General features: G+C 45.8%; 1 protein-coding gene across 6 annotated transcripts in view; it reads right to left on the bottom strand.

Moving 5' to 3' along the window:
• The window catches only part of LOC119180818 (uncharacterized), a 92,099-nt gene that overhangs the window by 20,958 nt on the left and 51,304 nt on the right, over positions 1-19,837 (bottom strand). For 4 of the 6 annotated variants that reach the window (XM_075875556.1, XM_037431958.2, XM_075875554.1 and 1 more), the window contains exon 2: positions 253-422. In XM_075875556.1, the coding sequence (XP_075731671.1) occupies positions 253-422 (170 nt within the window). Of the gene's footprint in view, positions 1-252; positions 423-5,203; positions 6,141-19,837 lie in introns of those variants that run through there. The other 2 variants (XM_075875552.1, XM_075875553.1) reach the window with 2 other exon arrangements.

Genomic DNA, 19,837 nt, shown 5'->3' with positions numbered 1-19,837 from the left:
CACTTCACCATGCCTGGAATAAAATGGTAGATGCTCGGCTTTACTTTTCAGATATAACCTGCGCTCTAGCAGTTCGTTTTTAAACCACCACATTAATCGAAGGTCGCAAGTATGGTCCCCACCATTAGCAAGTTATATTTTTCTTTAATTTCCTTACATTTACGTCATAGTTAATTGGCAGTCTTGGTTCCAATTAATCTCGGCTTGCACGGGCATACAAAACTTATCACAGTGCACCATAGCTCTACCAACCTGCACTTTTCCGTGTTGGACTCTGGATATCCAGCTCCGCACGTGGGCCTTCCGCAGCGTCGCTGTGTCCCTCTTCTTGCGCCTGCGGAAGCGCTGCCTCAGCTGGCAGTAGAGCTTGTAGCAGACGAAGGAGCCAACGCCCAGCAGAAGGATGACGCTAGTGGTGCGCACTGGAATAGAGAGAAAATAATAAACCTCCAGCTCATCTGTTTAGGCTTCACCTTTATTCTCAGAAAAGAACAGGTCTCTAGAAGGAGCGTAGTTGTGTGCATTTTTTTACACTAACACCATCGTTAGTGCCTGCAGACATAGCCATAGTCAGCTTAACTGCTAAAAATATTGAAGCCATTCGTATATGCCAACTTCAAGATGACTGTATAAACCAATCATTGATACCTCTAACGCTTGAAAGGGTTGAATGTTTTACGCTACCTCGACTCCTAAGATCTATGAGCATGGACTGTATGTATAACAGTTGTAGTTGCGAAGCTCCTTTTAGTCTAACCTCCTCACTAGTCACACATAACCGAGAGAAGAAGAGACGAGAAAGAAAAGAAGGCAAAAGAAATGGATGACCATTTCTCGTCTCATTTCCTAGATGGTGTTACTCTGCCGCTGCTCTCCGATTGGCTGCTGCACGCGCTATGCCTGAGTGCCTCTCTCAGTCTCCTGGATAATCGCCATACGTGGAGGATCGTTGGTAAGGCATGGACGAAGCAGAGCGGCAGGCAAATTGAAGACGCTTACGCTCGGCCTTCTTGGCTCGTGTTTTGTCAGTGTTACCCCCGTGCCATCTGCATTCTCGAACGCGATTGGACGCATGGGCGCATGCACGGATGGACGGACACACAGACGGATGGACAGGCGGACGCTTCTCCCCACTCATCATCGTTCATTCCGTGGATATGCTGTAATTTTTTTTTTATTGCCCAGACCTTTGCCTTTTCATTTTATTTATCATTTGGTACACCATAATCTCATCCATCTGCCAGGTCCTAACGTTTTCAGAAATCTTCATGGCAGTCTTGTTGTAGTTTAATGAGAAAGAATGTTTGAATTAGCTGAACTGGTTACTGAAGTGGTATAGGATAGCGGCAACACTGCTAGTGCCTTCTTTTGACATATACAGTGTAGAGGGTGCAGCCTTGCTACTAGCCGTCAGCTGAAAGGGCACTCACTAAATGCATTGTTGTTGGGCAAAAAAAAAGTATTAACTTGTAAAGATCAGCCTGCGCTCCATTTGACAGCGGCACGCAGCATACTCATTTTCAAACGTACAGAGCACAAGTTGCTCTTATACACAATGCAAAGAATTGGCTCATACAACTGCGCAGTTTTGCATTACGTGTGCAGTTTTTACACACATGATGTGGGCAAGACTTTACAAATTCTAGGGTGTCATTTTTGTTTTTATTTTATTTTTCACCCCAAAAAAGTTCACAATACGCATATTGTGATTGGACCCGAGGATGTGTTTGTGTAGGGCTTGACAAGGGCATCTTGCTGTAACACTCAGTGTGCCAATTTCGTACCTTAGTCAATTCATTGTATACTAATGACATTTACAGGGGCATCCGCTATGCCCCTGGCTTTTGAAACAATTCATTCTTATGTCTTGTTTTTATTTATAACTTCTCCAAATAATTATTTTGTACATTGTGTCTATTAATATGTCACAGGTAGCTTCAAGTTTGCAGAAAAAAAAGTTTCCTGTCTTAGCAATAATACGAAAGTTTCCCTCTAAATTATCCTGTGTGATTTGTTCACCATAGGTGCGTAAATAATACGTGTAAGCATGCAACCAATACACTAGCCATACATTTGAGTGACCATTGTTAACAGCTAGTAAAAGCTCTCACGTCGGTGACCTATGCTTACCACAAGGACAAATAAAGCACAAATACCTTTGATAATTACCGAGTGTACAGATGGCCAGCGTTTCCCGTGAATTCTGTTTCGTGTAAAGGTATATAAATAAACTCTGCGACATTTAACACCTGTACACCATTTGAAGAATATGAGCTTACTGCAGTGACCGTGGTCGCTGGTTGCATTTACATAAGGAACGGGGGCATGGGGCCTGTAGATAAGATGCACCGTAAGCATGTTTGAATGAGTACGACACGTGGACATAATGGGTGCTTGAAACCAGGCGTTTACGTGACCCAGATCAACTGCAAAAGCGCACTGAATACCATCTATATGACACATTCAAGAACAAGTAGATTCAGAAGATAAACTGCAGCTTTTTAATAAGCCGAGTTGCCATTTTCCAATTTGGTGACTCGTTATATGCTACAGTTAAGATAGTGGCGATGGAAGCAGTAGACCGTTCGACTAAAGTCTTTTGCTTTCCTTAAACCTGCCTTCCTATAATAACTTACGTTGTGGTTTGAGTAATACAGAACAAACAAGTTATTTTTACTTGTACATCAACAAGGGGACAATACATATGAATCTCATTGTACTAGAGAGGCGGAAGTGCAGAGCCTTTAGTAAGATTATATATATATATATATATATACATACATACATACATAGAGAGAGAGAGAGAGAATGGCCACATAGCACAAAATTTGAAGTGCCGAGAGGGTCGAAAATGTGCGCATTCAGGATAGCTGCCAATGATGGCGAAACAAAAGCGTGTACAGTGTGCGACGCACTGTGCACCTTCACGGCAACTGCCATACGTACAAGATGGTCATTACAATACCCACTTCATCACTGCCACACGCTACTGCACCTGTACATTATTTTGGCCGAAACTACCTTCGCTAACTGTAAAATGAAAGCTCCACCAACTAAAATTGCATATTTTCCAAGGCGAGCTTCCTTTTCACGTTTTATAAGTATATTTCTACAACATGCTGGAGTCATGACAACTAGCAATGTACCATGTACTATGCTAGAGTACATCTGTAACCTCACAACACAGGGCAAGAGAATCGTGGTACATTTTTGTTAATCTCCTGTTTATTCTAACAATATCTTGCAAGCATGCCAACACCCACTGCTTCTGTTTACATTTTCCTTTTCACTCTAATTGTGCCGAATAATTCCGCCTACCTACGTTTTTTTATAATTTGTAAGATATAGCACATTTATGAAGCACCTATGAATTATGAACATGAATTATGAGATTTTGTAAATAAAGGGTTCCAGAGTAATGCTGCTTCATCAATAACACTAACTGCACCACCGTGCTTCTCCCAGTGATGAGTATAGTGATGATGACCGAATTAACCGATGACTATACTACTTGTCAAACAAAAATTGACCCTACATGAAACCAATGAAGACCATACTTGTCACATCTGCTTTTCATGATGCTAGATGACCTCAGTTGTCAAGATTGTGCCATATCTGCCTAGGCTTTCATTGGATTGTTATTTGGGAAGCCATCTTTAAGCTATTTTTTTTCATACAATTAGTGAAATAAAGAAACCATACTAACTAAAGCAATGGTACTGTTTTGATCGAAAACAAATTTCCGGCAAATTTGGCACAATTTTTTTTTCTCACTGTATGAAAAGTAGCGTGTGGCAGTAACCCAAAGATGTCACAGCTGCTTCTCCTCAATCTAATCAGTGAAATGCCAGATCACGAGTTCCACTAATCCTAGCAAAGACATGGGACTACTTGCCTTCCATCAACTAACAACATGAGTTTATCTAAATAGGGGGGGGGTCATTCTATTCAAAGATATGCCCAGTTTACAACGAGCACAGCTCGGCACATGTTAAGGCAGGCTCTCAAAAAAAGACTGCTTTGCAACTTGTGACCTTATAACGGAGACATTCCTGGTAGCAGTAGCTCGCGATGGCCGCGCATGCTGATACAAGCAGTGCGTTTGAAGCCACAATGGCTTCAAGACATTTAAAACAATGAAATTATTAAAGATGCTAGATCTGTGCCCTGTGAGCAACATATGTGCAGACACTGCAACATATGCACAAACATAGCCATTGAATTCTGCTCTTGTAAATTATTTATTGTAAATATAGCCTTAGTGTCCAAATTCATAACCAATCAAAGTCAGTTGCCCTAGAACTAGACGACATTATTGAACCATAGACAGGCACTGCCTATCACCAAAGGCACTTTTGGACATTTAAGAGACAAAGAACTTTAGTTCGTCGTTTTGGTGAGCTTTGCATGCAACTTGTTCGTCTTAAACTCAGTACACCACTTCATCAATTCATACCCATTCGAGGTTAGCTCGCTCAACGCACCACCAGGAATAATGGCATAGCCAAGGGGGTTACAAAGCCCTGAAATATTTAGATTCACGTGTTTACACGTGCGTGCACACTTGTATCCAATGGTCGACAATAAAAAATTGAGCTTGCTCTGACTTACAAGATATATTTATTTTGCGCTTAGGGTTCAGTCAGACTCGGACTGTTTTCCTAATTGGACTCACTCGGGCTCAAACTTCCAAAGTATTACTCACCCGGATTCGCTCTCTCGGGTCGAGCCGCGAGAACAGAGTGAGCGAGTCGATCCGTCACTCTCTCAAATCGACTCCACTCAGACCGACCAGTCGGACTCGCTCAGACTCATGGCTCGATCCGAGTGAGTGAGCGAGTCGACGCAAGAGTTCGACAAGCTGTGCATACAAGCGTACATGGTCGTTTCAATTTCAGCTTGTCCGTAATTCAGATGCATGTAAAGAGCAGCGCACAGAGTCTGTCGATCTGGGTGCCTTGTGTCCGTTCGGCGAGGGTGTGTGCGTGCGCAATAGTTTATCCAGACACAAGCATAGGCACGAACATACACAAAAGCGGGGGGGGAAGGGGGGGTAGGTTCTTTTCCTACTCAACTACCCCGAAAAAATTTTCAAGGCTATGCCCTCGCCAGGCAAACCTATTCAGTACTCACTGGATAAGTCATATACTACTTCGGGGAAAAAAAAAATGTTAAGAGGCAAAGCAAAAGAAAGTCGGCTCACCGTCGATTAATCGCGCTAAGCGTACCAGCTCGAGCCTCAGGTGACGCGCTAAGTTCAAGAGCTCTAACCACAGGCGACGTGAGCAGTCCCGGGATTCGAGCCAAACACGACGAGCCAAGTCGAGCGACAGAAACCACAAGCGTTGGGCGAAACGGGGCAACTCGGTCCACAGATGCTGAGCGAGCCGCAGGAACTCGAACCAGAGGTGGTGCGCTCGGCTCGCGGACTCGAACCAGAGGCGCTGAGCCAGGCTCAGGAGGTCGAACCAGAGGCGATGCGTGAGGTCCCGGGACTCGAACCAGACGTGGTGGGCGAAGTCCAGCGACTCGAACCAGAAGTTGTGCGCCGCGAAGCTCAGGAACTCGAACCACAGCGGCATTCGGGGGCCCAGACGCTTCGAAGAGAGCCGGGAAACTTGCGTTCCTATCCGTAAATTTTACGGTAAACTTTGCCGGAAACGCTGCGTGCGATTCCGCAATTCGGCTCGTCCGCAACAGATGTGCAGGCGACGCGTGCAGATGTTTACGCAGCGCCACGGGATCGGCAAGTAAGAGAAATTCGACGCTTCTAGCAAGCCGACCGAGACGGACGAACCAAGCTAGCAAAAACAAAAGGCGAGTTCGAACCACGACGGCGCACTGGGTATCGTGTGACCCGCAAAAGTGATCCGTGTGTATTTCACGCTCCGGGGGCCGTAAGCGAGCGCTGGCTGCACAGCGAAGGGGCACGTAGACATTGCAGGAAATCGCTTTGTTCAGATGACAACCACTTGAGGACCGGTGGCTAAAACCACCGAACAAAGACGGGGCTGACTCATCCGGCGATACTCGGGAAACACAAAAGGCAAAAACGCATCGACAAGTCGCCTTTTCTTTCGGTGCGGAGAAGAACACTGGAGTGCGCACGGCAAAGCACACGCGGCGAAAATAATATAAAGCTGTTGGCGAGCGCCGAAATAATAGCCCATCCTTCAGGCAACTCACATGTGCGACGCCGGCGAAGCTGCAGGTAATCCTCGGACAGCGCTGTTGTCAAAAACAAAGCCCACAATGCGACCAACCCGACTGCTCTGCCTCCCTGCCGCAGCCAAGCAAGCAGCTCCCCTGTTTCCAACGGAGACAGCTGGTGGTCACGTGGTGTGGCCTCCGTCCGCCGCCGTCTCGCATTTAGAGAGGATCTCTCCCATTGCAGCAGGGTAAGACAACGCGCGCCATTTTCAGTCCCTTCACGCTGCCTTGTTTGCGCGTATTTTGAGTTCTCGTGTAGTTCGGCCGTGAGATATACGCTTCGCTGTTATCGTCAGCTTGTTTTCCCAAACACTAAATAGAAATGGTCTCAGCGAGTTGGCGTGTATGTGGCAGTGCCAGCGGCGATGCAAGACGGCACGGGAGAAGCAGTTCATCATTGCCAAAAACAGCGCAAGAGAAGACTATCGAAAATTTTCGCAATATAGAACGGTTGAAATAGTGTACTTCCGCAGCTTGCATAATTTTTCAAGTCCCGATGCACCGTATTATCCAGCACCGCTTGTTGTTGTTAGTGGTTCATGAGGAAAAGGAAGAAGGCACCTAATTTCTGTCTGCCTACAGGCGACACGGCGCAGTGCTTCCCAACGTTACTTCTCAAGTAACGTAGCCGCTTCCCCTCTACAAACGGGCTAGCGCGAGAACGTTCAGCGCGAGCGCATCGATCGGCTTCAAGCTGTTGTCCATGCTCTGCTGACAATCGAGTTCCGGCGGGCATGTCGTCTGCTCAACTTTTCCTTTCGTCGTCTGGCTTGGATGCCGGGTCAAAAGATTACGCGCTGCAGCCATTATCACCCGCTAACGATCTTCGTTCATCTCACAGCTGAGATAACGCGTACAACAGGCGAAGGAGGGGGGATAGCAAATAGGAACAGTCGGACCGCTTGACGCGGGAAAGCCTGTGAAAGAAACGACAAAAGGGCAGCGCTTTACAACAAGATGGACGACACATGCAGCGCGTTGCTCCGGCTGACCCAGCTGGAACGTAGCCAAATGAAGAAAGATAGAGGACGCACGCGATTCCTATTTCGCCTTGTTTGTCTCTTATTTTCAATCGGATGGCTGCGGGAATGCCTCCGACAAGGATCATTCCGGCCACTTTCCACTCAACGCTTCGCGTACTCAGAAGGCGCGTTCGTTCCGGCGTCGTTTTTATCGTTCGTTGGGAACTTAAAAGACGTTCAGATACTGGCTCTGAGTCACCGGGAGGCGTAAACAGGACAGTCAGCCCCGGTCCGAGTCACACGATGTCTTACGTCGCGCGCTGAGGCGGGTGATTTATAATAGCGGGTGCGAAAAAAAAAAAAAAAGAAACTACAGAACGAGACTGGACAAATGAAGGACCTCCTATCATCCGACAGCAAGCATCTTTCGCTCCAAATGCACTTAGTTACCCTGATTTCATTTGAGGAATGCGAGACAAACTTTGTCAATCCGAAGTTGTATAATGATTAACGCATTTCAAAACGCCGATGAACAACTAACGCAAATGTGCTCCCCTTGATAGTCCACTGCTGTTCCTTACCACGCGTTTTATGAAGGCTACAGTATTTTGTTACGGGCGTTTCCGTTGATGATCGATGCGTGGGGTTTAACGTCCCAAAACCGCCACACGATTATGAGAGACGTCGTAGTGGAAGGGCTCCGGAAATTTCGATCACCTGGGGTTCTTTAACGTGCGCCCAAATCTGAGCACACGGACCTACAGCATTTCTGCCTCCATCGAAAATGCAGCCGCCGCAGCCGGGATTCGATCCCGCGACCTGTGGGTATGGGTGTTTACGTGAGCGATTTGTTGACAGCAGTAAATGCATACAAGAACGGCATATTAATAAACTATTCATATAATAAATATAATAAACAAGCTATATTCGGCATATAATAATAATAATAATAATAATAATAATAATAATAATAATAATAATAATAATAATAATAATAATAATAATAATAATGATAATAATAATAATAATAATCGGTATAAAATAAACAAGCTATATTCGTGTATCCACGTAAACATACCGGGTGGTCAAGTAATTAAGTTCATGATTTTTTTTTTAAATTCAGCTCTGGGAAGAATGTGAAAACCACATTTACAAATAAGCTATGGAGGGCGACACAAATAAGAAATTCGAAAGCAGGGGTGGGTGACGAAGCCGAAATTTCAACAAGCGGACTTGTCTTTTTAAAGGCTGCAAGCTACTGGATCAAAGTGAAACGATAATTATTCGTCAAATTTAATTGAATAATGAACTCTACGCTGAGTGCACAAGCGGGCATGCTTGTACTGAAAAGTTGCAAGCAGTCGCGTTTAAACACAGTTCCAGTTGGATTAATTCTTCAAGCTTGCATGCAAGGCGATGAGAATCCATGTTCTTCCCTGATTTGAAGAGCGGACATTTCGTTATATCGCTAGTTGGTACGTTGAAAGAGTTACCGTTTTCATATTTCTCTATGCTCTCGACCAGTTGTCAGATTAAACGCTGCACGGAGGAACTTTACGCCAGTGCTCAACGTCCGCAATGGAAATACTCCTGCCAGTTTGTCTGCATCGCTTTTTGTTCTTTTCCTAGAATCTCTACATACACTTGTGACACCGGATAACGACAAAACAACACACTTGGGCTCAACACTGCCAAACACATTCCGATTCGACCTCAGCACATATCCTGTGAACTTCGAGCTGCGCTTGCGCCCTTTCTTGCGGTGCTTGCTCGACTCTATCCGTAAAGGTTGGAAGCGACGACAGAACAGGAAAAGTTGGTCGATCGTCTCAATTCACGTTTGGGCGCATGCAGTGCAGAGAGCACCCGTCGCCATCCCGATGGGCTATACGTGTGAAGATACGGTGGCGGGTTGCCCGGCATTGTAATCAGGTAAAAATTACTTTTTAGTTTTTTTTTTCTGGACTGGATAAAATTTTTGTAGCATAAAAACACGAGGCGTCGGTATTCTTCAAAGTTGGCTGAAGCTACTTCCGGAAATTTTCCTCAAATTAAACGTCCTTTATTTTCAACCTGGGAGCAGTTATGCTAGTTAACAGCAGTATTGGTAGACCATGGCCACTGAGTGTCGTTGGGGTTGGGATGCCTTCCAATTCATTCATGAATTAGCATTTATGGCCAGGCACCCAAACATTTCAATTTTTTTTAGCGTGGCACTACACCCAAATCCTCAAAAATCAAGGAAATACGATATTAAGCCCGCTAAACTATAACAGTCTATTACGCGTTTACTGGTAAAAACCGATGAACTTATCTTGCGCGGGGTTACCTATGCTATAATTAAGAAGTAAGTTTGAAGTCTTAATTAATAGCGATCAATCAAGGGTACAGAACGAAATGGTAACTAAAATTTTTCCTCCACTTTGTGATTCATCAGTCACATGTCGTTTAAATGACGTGTTAATTAGTATACTTATTTTATGAATGATAGACACTTTGTGTTGCTAGGGGAGATGACGTCTTAGGTGTCTTGCACAAGGCATCCCGTGCATCGTTACTACACAGCATCTTTTGGACGCGTACGTTTTTTTTGTAATCAATGAAACATTATGTTACTACATTTCTCCTGGGCTTCATACATATAAAGTCAGTGTTCTGAAATCCTGTTGAAATAACGAATAATATCGGTATGTATCATCCCAGCCAGAATCTTCCTTCTAACGACATTCCGACAGTATCTTTCCTTCTAGCGAATCTTCCATCTAACGACATTCCGACAGTATCTTGCTTCTAGCGAATCTACCTTCTAACGACATTTCGGCAATTTCTTCCTTCTAACGAATCTTTCTTCGAACCAAATTTCGGCACTATCTTCCTTCTAACGAATCTTTCTTCTAACGACATTTCGGCAGTTTCTTCCTTCTAACGAATTTTTCTTCGAACCAAATTTCAGCAGTATCTTCCTTCTAACGACATTTCGGCAGTATCTTCCTTCTAACGAATCTACCTTCTAACGACATTTCGGCAGTTTTTTCCTTCTAACGAATTTTGCTTCGAGCCAAATTTCGGCAGTATCTTCCTTCGAACGAATCTTCCTTCTAATGACATTTCGGCAGTATCTTCCTTCTAACGAATCTACCTTCTAACGACATTTCGGCAGTATCTTTTTTCTAACGAATCTTCCTTCTAACGACATTTCGGCAGTTTCTTCCTTCTAACGAATTTTTCTTCGAACCAAATTTCGGCAGTATCTTCAATCTAACGAATCTTCCTTCTAACGACATACTCGCGGCTACTTTCAACTGTTGAATTTTTTTTCGCTAGAAAAAAAAAGTTACAAAAGGAAATCTCGAAATCTCCACAGAGCACCTGGTCCACCACGAAGGATCAGTTGCTACGGTGCGCAGCTGCTGAACCAAAGGTCGCGGGTTCGATCTCGGCCGCGGCAGTCGCGTTTAGATAAGAGGCTAACCCCCGTATTCTAGAACGCTCCTTCACTCAACGCTCCACCTTCACGTGAGAAATCCGACGGGAGCGCCATCTCTAGGCAGGGCAAGTCACTACATATCAGTGATAAGTTGCTGCTATTCTTGAATGGCGCAGCGTCATTTTCAGCCGAGCAGCGGCGCAGTACTCCGCTCTGTCAAGTGAAGGGTGAAAGTCGAGTGGAGGAGCGTTTGTGATGTTAGAGGCCTGTATCCAGTGCGACGTCAGTGCACGTTTTAAACAACACCAGACGGTCCTATAGTTTCCGGCGCCTTCCACTTCGGCGTCTCATAATCATATCGTGGTTTTGGGACGTAAAACCCCGATATTATATTTAACCGCGTGCCTGTAATGTTTGTTTGTGTTCCTACAATATATGGCACGTACCCACTGTAATAGTGGACAGCCCAGTCTTTCAAAAAATAAAAAATAAAAAAATAATAAATGGAACTTGACATTTGACATAGGCAGCGTTGACATCCCCCCCCCCCCCATGAATGCAAACAATAAATTTCAGGGTCCCAACAGGAATCAAACTCAAGCATTCTGCGTATATAGCAGGCAAGCATTTGATCACAGAGCTACGCCAGGTCTCGGAACTGTAGTACTTTTCAAATATACGCTTATCTTCGTAAAACGTCAGTCGTGGTTGCAGTGCAGCCAACCCAACTTTATAAACATTACATATGTATTCATTTGATACAGCCGTCATGTCGGGTTAACGTCAATTGTGGTTAGGCGACACGCGCTGCAGTTGACTCATGTAGCAGTGTCCAGGGCCAGCATCTTCACCAGCATCAGCGCTTGATATGAGCTTTTGGTGTTGCTAACACGCATGTTCCAGTTGGCATCGTTGCGCTAGTGCAAACAACTGGTTATGTGAACACCTGCAACTCAACATATGTCTGTGCGTGTCGCCCCACTGCATGCGGTGGTCTAGTGGCTAAGGTACTCGGCTGCTGACCCGCAGGTCGCGAGATCAAATCCCGGCTGCGGCGGCTGCATTTCCGATGGAGGCGGAAATGTTGTAGGCTCGTGTGCTCAGATTTGGGTGCACGTTAAAGAACCCCAGGCGGTCGAAATTTCCGGAGCCCTCCACTACGGCGTCTCTCATAATCATATGGTGGTTTTGGGACGTTAAACCCCACAAATCAATCAATCAATCAATAAAAAAAACGATAAAAAAAGAGACGTGCCACTACACCGTAAAGCAGGAGTGTGTGCTCCAATGTCAAGGACCTTTTATTTCGGAGTCCAGAGGAATGTCCTGTTGAGTTACATGTCTTTGAATAACTGAATATTTTTTTTTCTGTTATTATTGCCACCGGTTTGCTACACACTTTCTGATCTCGATAGCATTTGTGCTCAAACCTCGATATTACGAACCCATATATAACAAAACATTTGTTATAACGACGTTAATGAAAAATATATTCCTATATAGACATGTTACGAATATACCTTGATAACAAACTTTCGGATATAAAAAATTACTTTCGTGTGAGCTGCGACTTTGTTACAAGGAGGTTGGTGTGCATTCTATAGGTGCAAAATCTTAGCTCTTGCAGTATATAAACTAGATAGAATAAACCACCCATTTCTTGCGATGTGCCGGCTCAACAATATAATGATCAGGAGCAGGAGTATAACCTCGTTTTACACTGTCATGCCTCAAGAGTATATGGCCGTTCCACTATTTCTGACAGAGCTGGAGTTTAAGGCAGTTTCAATCTGTTTTTTCATACAGAGTGTGAAGATGCATTGCAGTCTATCTGATGCTTTGCGAGAGTAGAAGAACACTCTGAAGAACACTCTTGGCCGTCTTACCCCTGCGATACACTCCGCTGAATTTAGAGTGTAGGTAGCAACAAAAGATGACATTAGTGAGATTTCATCGCCATCCAGGCTACCATAGCTAGAAAAGAAATGCAAAAGAGAATAAAACGTACATGCCACTATACTCGCGTCGCATCTGTACTCTCGATCACAGTCACACTTTTACTATCCTTGCTACTTATATCACCTTTTATAATAACTTTACACTGAACTTGACCTGCTAGCTGATTTAGTCTTACTGTTTCTACGATAACTAATTAGTTACTTTTTTAGTTTTCTGTTAATCTCAGCTTTACAATTCCGTGCCCGCCACCTCCCATGTACATATATGTGGCTTCGCGGTATAAAAAAAATAAATCAACCAATATAACCATCATACGCCTCAACTATGAAAGCGCGGCGGTATTATTATGATCTGTACGTGTAGAATTAACCATGGAACGGAAGAACTTCAGAGTCTCCATCGCTGCAATAGCAGGTTTATTTTCTGTACCGCTCTCTTAGTGCACGGCTATAGTCCAGCTCGACTAACAATAATGCTAATTATTTTTCACTTTTCTTTGCCGCCATTAAACTGCGCGCATGCTCATCGCGCTGCACATCCTTCCTTCTAGTCTTTGGCCTTCCATGGATCGAGTGCTGTCCGCTCTTAAGTTTTTAACGCTCTTTTTTTTCCTTTTGGCTCTCACAATGGCTTCATCGAATGACGAGGCACGTGTCAAATCAGAAAGCCTGCAAGGCCTACATACTTAATAAGTTAGTCTCACGCAATGCGAGTCAGACAGACGCACTTAGCTTTAATGAGCGAGATTACGCACACGCGCGGTTATCTTTGTTGGCGACGCTCTAAGGCCTCTCCGCTCATCGTAAGAGTCGACGGAGATAACTGCGCGCCTGCAGAGCTGGCGAGGCTGAGTTATTGGAACGACCAGAGGACGATCCCGAAAGCAGACGGCCCCTCCCCCATCCTTTCACACGCCGTGCAGAGAAGGAGGCATAAACTAACATAGATAATTACGTAACGCAGCCTGCCTTGGCAAACGAAGTCTCCCTGTTCTCATTCGTTTGTTTGTTTGTTCTTCGCCGTATTGCACCCCCACGTGATCTCTGGGGAACGACCGGCATTGGTCGAGTACGTGGGTCGATTATGTTCGGCTGCGCCACAGCTGCCATGCCGCCCTGCACTGCACTGATCCGGTGCATTTTTTGTATGTACCAACGCTTTTACATCGTATTCAATGTTAACAGAATGCTGGCTTCATTCCATCTCAATCCAACGAAGCTATCACACGTGCATGCACAACCTCCGTTGGTTCTACCCAAGGATGATTCGTTCTACCAGGCATACAGACTTTGTTGGAGGGGAAGGAGCGAGAAGAGGCAGCTATAGGCGCATCAGTCGTACTGCGTCGTGCTTTCTCCTAGTTTGTGTTTTTTTTTTCTTTTCTGCGCTACGCAAACAACGGAAGCGCACACCTAGGTAGTGCGCTTCCGTACTGTACTACCTAAGCAGCTGTGTCACGGAAGTGACGTCATCCCGCGATTTAGCGCTCGCAACGCCACCACCGCCCGGAATGCGCAGTGCACGCCTTGCACCCAAACCGCGCGTCATATACATTCCTGCTGACTGGCGGCAGTGTAACTGCGGCAGGCAAACAAATCATCATCCTTATCATCAGCCCGACTACGTCCACTGCAGGACTAAGTGAAACAAATAAGAGTAAAAATAAAACGAAATACGGGATGATCATGCGCGCGAGTCGGTGCGGACACTGCATGCGCGTCCGTGCGATGCAGCGGACTCGCTCCAGTTTCTCCTAATTGCACGGAGCGACGTTCCAGCGCGTTGGTTTCTCTAATTTGCCTCGCGACGACGCCGCCCCCTTATTACTCTATGCACGCCACAGGAAGTTACATAATAGGCGCTATTGCTGCGCGGTGAGCGTGTTATAATAGCAAGGCCGAGTTGCGAAATAAAAGAGAAGGGGGTTTAGAAACGGCGAACTAGTCCGCTGCTCGGACGGGCTGTGAAAAACGAGCTTCCCCCTGCGGTTATAAAGAGATTAGGGAGCCCGTGAAGCGCGCAGTTATCACGAGACTAAATCAGGAGCGCTCGTCCTGAGTGCTCTTCTCTTCGGTCCTTGTTTTTTGCGCTTCAAATTTTGTTCCTTAATGCCGTACAAACTCGCCCAAGCTTCCGTCCTTCTATAAGGCTAAATTGCCAACGCGGTAAAAACAGAAAACCGTGTTTAGAATCAGTTTTTTTTTTTTTTGTAGTAGGTGCGCGAGATTTTATGGATGCAGGAAACGGATTCTTTCGGTCAACGGTCGCATCAACTTTATGCACTCTGCCTCTAACACTGACAAAAAAAAAGAAAAAGAAAGAAAGTATCTCGTGAAATTATGTGAGCGTGGGCTTCGCGGGTAATTTCGAAGCAAAGCAGCTCAGGCTGTGCTGCTCGACACAGCTTCGCGCTCGCGCGGGAACAAAATGGCCAGAGATAAGGCTGTGGGTGTGCGATAACTATCTGTAACGCGCCGCGAGTACTCGACCGAGTCGGGTCACGTTTGTAGCGGGGAATAACAAACAGCGCTACATTCTGACAGAACGTGAATTAAGAAGGGACCTTGCAGCAGGCGTGGCGCGCTTCAAAGCGCGTCACGACATTGCTCCACTTACGCAAATAAATCGCCATTTTCGTAATCGTTAGAGAAGAGAGAGACAGAGAGAGCGGGATGCTTATTTATAGGAGGGTAAACAGGCCGGCCTCAGCTTCAGGTTTCTCTGGACTGCTACTCCGCACACAGGTTTGAATGAATGATTGACACTCAACGGTGTAGCTCTTTTGTGGGACAAGAGCAAGGCGTAAAGGAGTCAGCGGTCAAAGCAAGCGCGATCACCGACCACAACAACCGTATCTGTCACTACAAAATGAATGAGTGAATGAATGAATGACAGATTGAATGAATGAATGAATGAATGAATGAATGAATGAGTATTCAGAATGAGCTTCTTTAGCAAAGGGCTAATCTGCTGTACTGACGCTAATCTACATTTGGTTGTTTTGTTTGTTTATTGGGCTTAACATCCTCAAGTGGCTCAGGCTATGAGATATACACCGTATAGCGCGGAGTGCTGGTTGGAGGTTCGTGCCCTTCCGGGGACTGTGTGTCGCTTTTTGCCCCGCCGCGGTGGTCTAGTGGCTAAGGTACTCGGCTGCTGACCCGCAGGTCGCGGGTTCGAATCCCGGCTGCGGCGGCTGCATTTCCGATGGAGGCGGAAATGTTGTAGGCCCGTGTGCTCAGATTTGGGTGCAGGTCAAAGAACCCCAGGTGGTCGAAATTTCCGGAGCCCTCCACTACGGCGTCTCTCATGATCAAATGGTGGTTTTGGGACGTTAAACCCCCACATATCAATCAATCAATCAATCAATCATCAATCAAATTAGCGCGGAGTGCTCACCCAGTGTTCCTTAACGCGCGCATACGTCACACGGGCGCCTAACAGATCGCCTCTGTCCAAATGCGACCGCCGGGGCAATGATCGAAACTGGGTCTTTACAGCCGAAGGAAGTAACCACTAGCTACCTCGGCAGAGGCGTGCGCACGGGAAGGTGGGGAGGGGCCACTTCCCCTAAGAACCTTAGAGGGTGACTATAGGAGGTCGGCCCTATACATTGACCCAGTATGCAGGGAGGGGGGGCATTGCGCCGAAACCTTCGCTTCCCCCTCTAGAAGAATAACTGCGCGCGCTATGTGACACATTTAAACGCTACATATACAGAACACGAGGACTCACTCCACCGAGACTGCAGAGGTGCGACGAGATTTGTTCGCCCACCCGCGTAGTTTTACTGTAGGTCGAAAACCAGTGGTATACCACTGGTTTTCGTGGTATACCACCCCTATAGGGGTGATTTTATAGATGGACGGATGCAGAGTTCACGCAACAAGTTCTACTTAAGAAAGGTATATCAGACAACCGCCCGTTCGCTTCACCAGAAGGACGGACCCTGGTATAGTACGAACCTCAAAGGAAATCCACGCAGATTTCCCAGAAAGCACAGCTTCTATAGAGAAATTCATCCTGGTTCGTGGATCGAACTCGGGATCAACGCCTTTTCCGGGCGACCGCTCTACGAATTTTCAGCCCAACTATTACAGTTTTCTTTTATGAGATATCAGTATATGAATTCTATTGAGGCTTCGCACTACGAACGCATGTGGTTGAAAGTTACTCCTTTCGTACTCCTTCCGTAACCTTGAAAGATTCCACGAAACTCATTTGAAAGCTCTATTTACAGACTGCAATAGCAGGCAAACGCTCAAACAAAACGCCGCAGCGTATGTAGGCTTAGTACGGAGCGTTGTCATCTAAAGGACGCTATTCGTTTAAGATTAATCCACGTGAAAAACCCTGGCCCGACGACAGCGCATTGTTTCGCCGTTTATATGCTAAAAGCGGTATTGAACAATAACGGTACAAGGTTGTTTTCGATTGTTCCCCGGGTATCGACACTATACCTGCCTTCCCAATGCGTAAGATTGTCGACGGTTTATAATTAACCGCAGGTGGTGATTCGTAGGCGCCCTTGTTATGCAGTCTTGTTTCACTGGGTAACAGGCCTCATATCGCAACATCATATCGGCCAAAGCTCTCGAGTTGGTGAAGGCATTACGTATACGAAGCAGATAATGTCAGATAAATAAAAAAGAAGGGATCATTTGAATTGTGACGGGGTGCTTACTTAAAAAAATAGGTTACCTAATCCTTCATTTAAAGCCTCACTTGTACATTTCAAGAGTATATCATATGTACAGTCCGGTCCACTGTCAAAGGAAACACTCGAATACACAACACCAACATTGCTGGCCTTTCTAACAGAAAGCGGATAAAGAAACAACCTTCGTGCACGTCACTAATCCGTAAAAAAAAAAAAAAATTCGGAACTCTCAATTAGCGGTTGTCTTACGCAGATAAAAGCCACTATGCCTCTGTAAGATAAAGAAATCTAAGAATTAATAAATTCTTGAATTTCTGCGTGCGCAGCATAAATAAATGCTGCGCACGCACGTTTTAAATTTAACAGTAAATGCGTCTGTACATAATGATTACATTCGTGTTCAGCAAGAGGGCTGTATGCGAGGATGAAGTATAATAAACAGACACACACGACAGAAGACGAAAAAAGAAAAGTGGTGTTTACGTGCCATAACTACGATACGACTGCCATCGTATACCTCTGCATGGGAAGTTTATGAAGTACATTCACGTTAAAGAAGAAAAAAATAAATAAATAATCCTTGTATGTAAGACCTTTTATTTACTATTATTTTTCGCTCTTACTTTCCATTTTATTCTCATCGGTGTGCACATCGAACCCGCGACCTGATTCTCAGCTGCGACACGGCCGGTTTTGTCCATATATACTAATCTTCTCTCGCAAATGATTGTGCTTATCGTATTTCTCGGCTTTGGGTCAAGAATGCATCTAAGGAAGGAAGGAAGGAAAATAGAGGGAAAAGAAAGGCAAGGAGGTTAACCAGCCTATAGGCAGCCGGTTTGCTACCCTGCGCATGGGAGAGGGATGGGGGAGATGAAAGAGAGCGGAGAGGGAAGATAGAAACAGCACATTCGGCAGCACACGCGCGCACACTCAGTCATAGTCCAGTCTTGTCTTTCGCGGTGTGCGACATTGCTGTTTACAGTCGCTTGTTCAAGTCGGTGTCGCGTAGGAATTTCAGCAGAGCTTTCGTCGCCTTCTGTTGTAATGTCTTCTCTCGGGCACTTGACAGAATAGTGTCCACAGACATTTGGCTGTTGTCGATGCGCCTAAAGGCTCTCAGAGAGGGTATCACGTTGGACGAGAGAAGGTACGAAGTCGTGGTGAATGCTGTAATATGCTCACTGCGTCTTCTACAGCGCCTTCGCGCGACATACAACGAACAAGGTCGGTGGCTAGCTTGCGAGCGCTCCATGGGGCAGCGTTGAAAAGTAACGGAGAGGGTCTGGCAGTCCCTTCCTGGTCTCCAATTGTGTTACAAAGCCAGATTCCATGTTGCTAAACAAGAGTAGGAACGTCGCGGTGCGTAGGCTCCGCCCAGCCCAAAGTTCGCCACCGTCTTCTACGATCGCTGACAACTGGCAATGCATGCTGCAGAGCAGCTGCCCCCAAGCACAGCGCGTCGGCAAGCCTCCCGCGCGACTGCTGCTGTGCCAGTTTTGGCGCTGTGCTTGGAGGCAGCTTTGCAGCTGCTGTGCCATTTGTTACGTGATCATGGAAAGCGGTGGCGAGCTTTGGGCTGGGCGGAGCCCGCGCGCCGCGACGTCCCATCCCTACAAGCGCCTCATTATGTGCCGACGGCGCCTACCCCCGTTTAGAAACATTGAATAAGTCTATAGCTTCTACGAATGGTGCACTATATATATATATATATATATATATATATATATATATATATATATATATATATATATATATATATATATATATATATATATATATATATTATATATATATTGCTAAAAATTCATTAACTATAGTCGGCCAATCCTCTGCACCGACCATGGGCCATGCTCAGAGAAAAAAAAAATAACAACGCCTCGCCACCGTTAGAAGTCGGCGGATATTCATTACGAATAACATCGATGTCATTACAGCGCGCGACCTTCCGCAACAAAGCGACCAGCTACAGCCAGCCTGCCTCCCTACGATCATTAATTTATTATTAATTAGCCTTGCAACCTGCCTTCTTCTCGATTTCTACGACACAATAACCTCTCCCCTCCAGCCCACTTACACACACTTTGTACCCCAGGGCTCAACGGGCCACACCCACTTTATTTTGCTTTGTTTTTCAATATGACTGACACGCACACAAGCGTTCGCAGACGCACATATACAGGCTCAGAGATGCATACGCGTACATGCATAAATACAGACACCTATACGTACAGTACACACTTATATGCACAGAGGCATATCTGCACCCGACTCTCGACCACAACTTCTCCCTCTCCCCCCTTTTTTCCCTCTCGTTCTCACCCTTCCCTCGCCCGCACAATCCAACAGACGTCCACGCAACGGACCTCGCAGCCGCAGGAGCACCGGCCGGACGGCCCTCCGCGGCTGTCGATAACCTTGGCCGCCATTCCGCTTGCTCTCCCGCCGGGACCATCGCGCCTTTCTTTTAGACTAACTCTTTGTTCACTCAGCGCCATTGTTTTCCCGCTAACAGGCGCTGCGCACATGCGAGCTTGCCGGGAAAGAAGACCCGGAGTCTCTCTCTCTTATCCGCCATGCACCACCATCATCATAATCATCCGTTACGGTCCGCAGCTC

The sequence above is a fragment of the Rhipicephalus microplus genome, chromosome 10 (assembly GCF_043290135.1).
Source record: "Rhipicephalus microplus isolate Deutch F79 chromosome 10, USDA_Rmic, whole genome shotgun sequence".
NCBI lineage: Eukaryota > Metazoa > Arthropoda > Arachnida > Ixodida > Ixodidae > Rhipicephalus > Rhipicephalus microplus.
The sequence above is the reverse complement of the archived record's forward strand: the minus strand, read 5'-3'. Positions and strand labels throughout refer to the sequence as shown.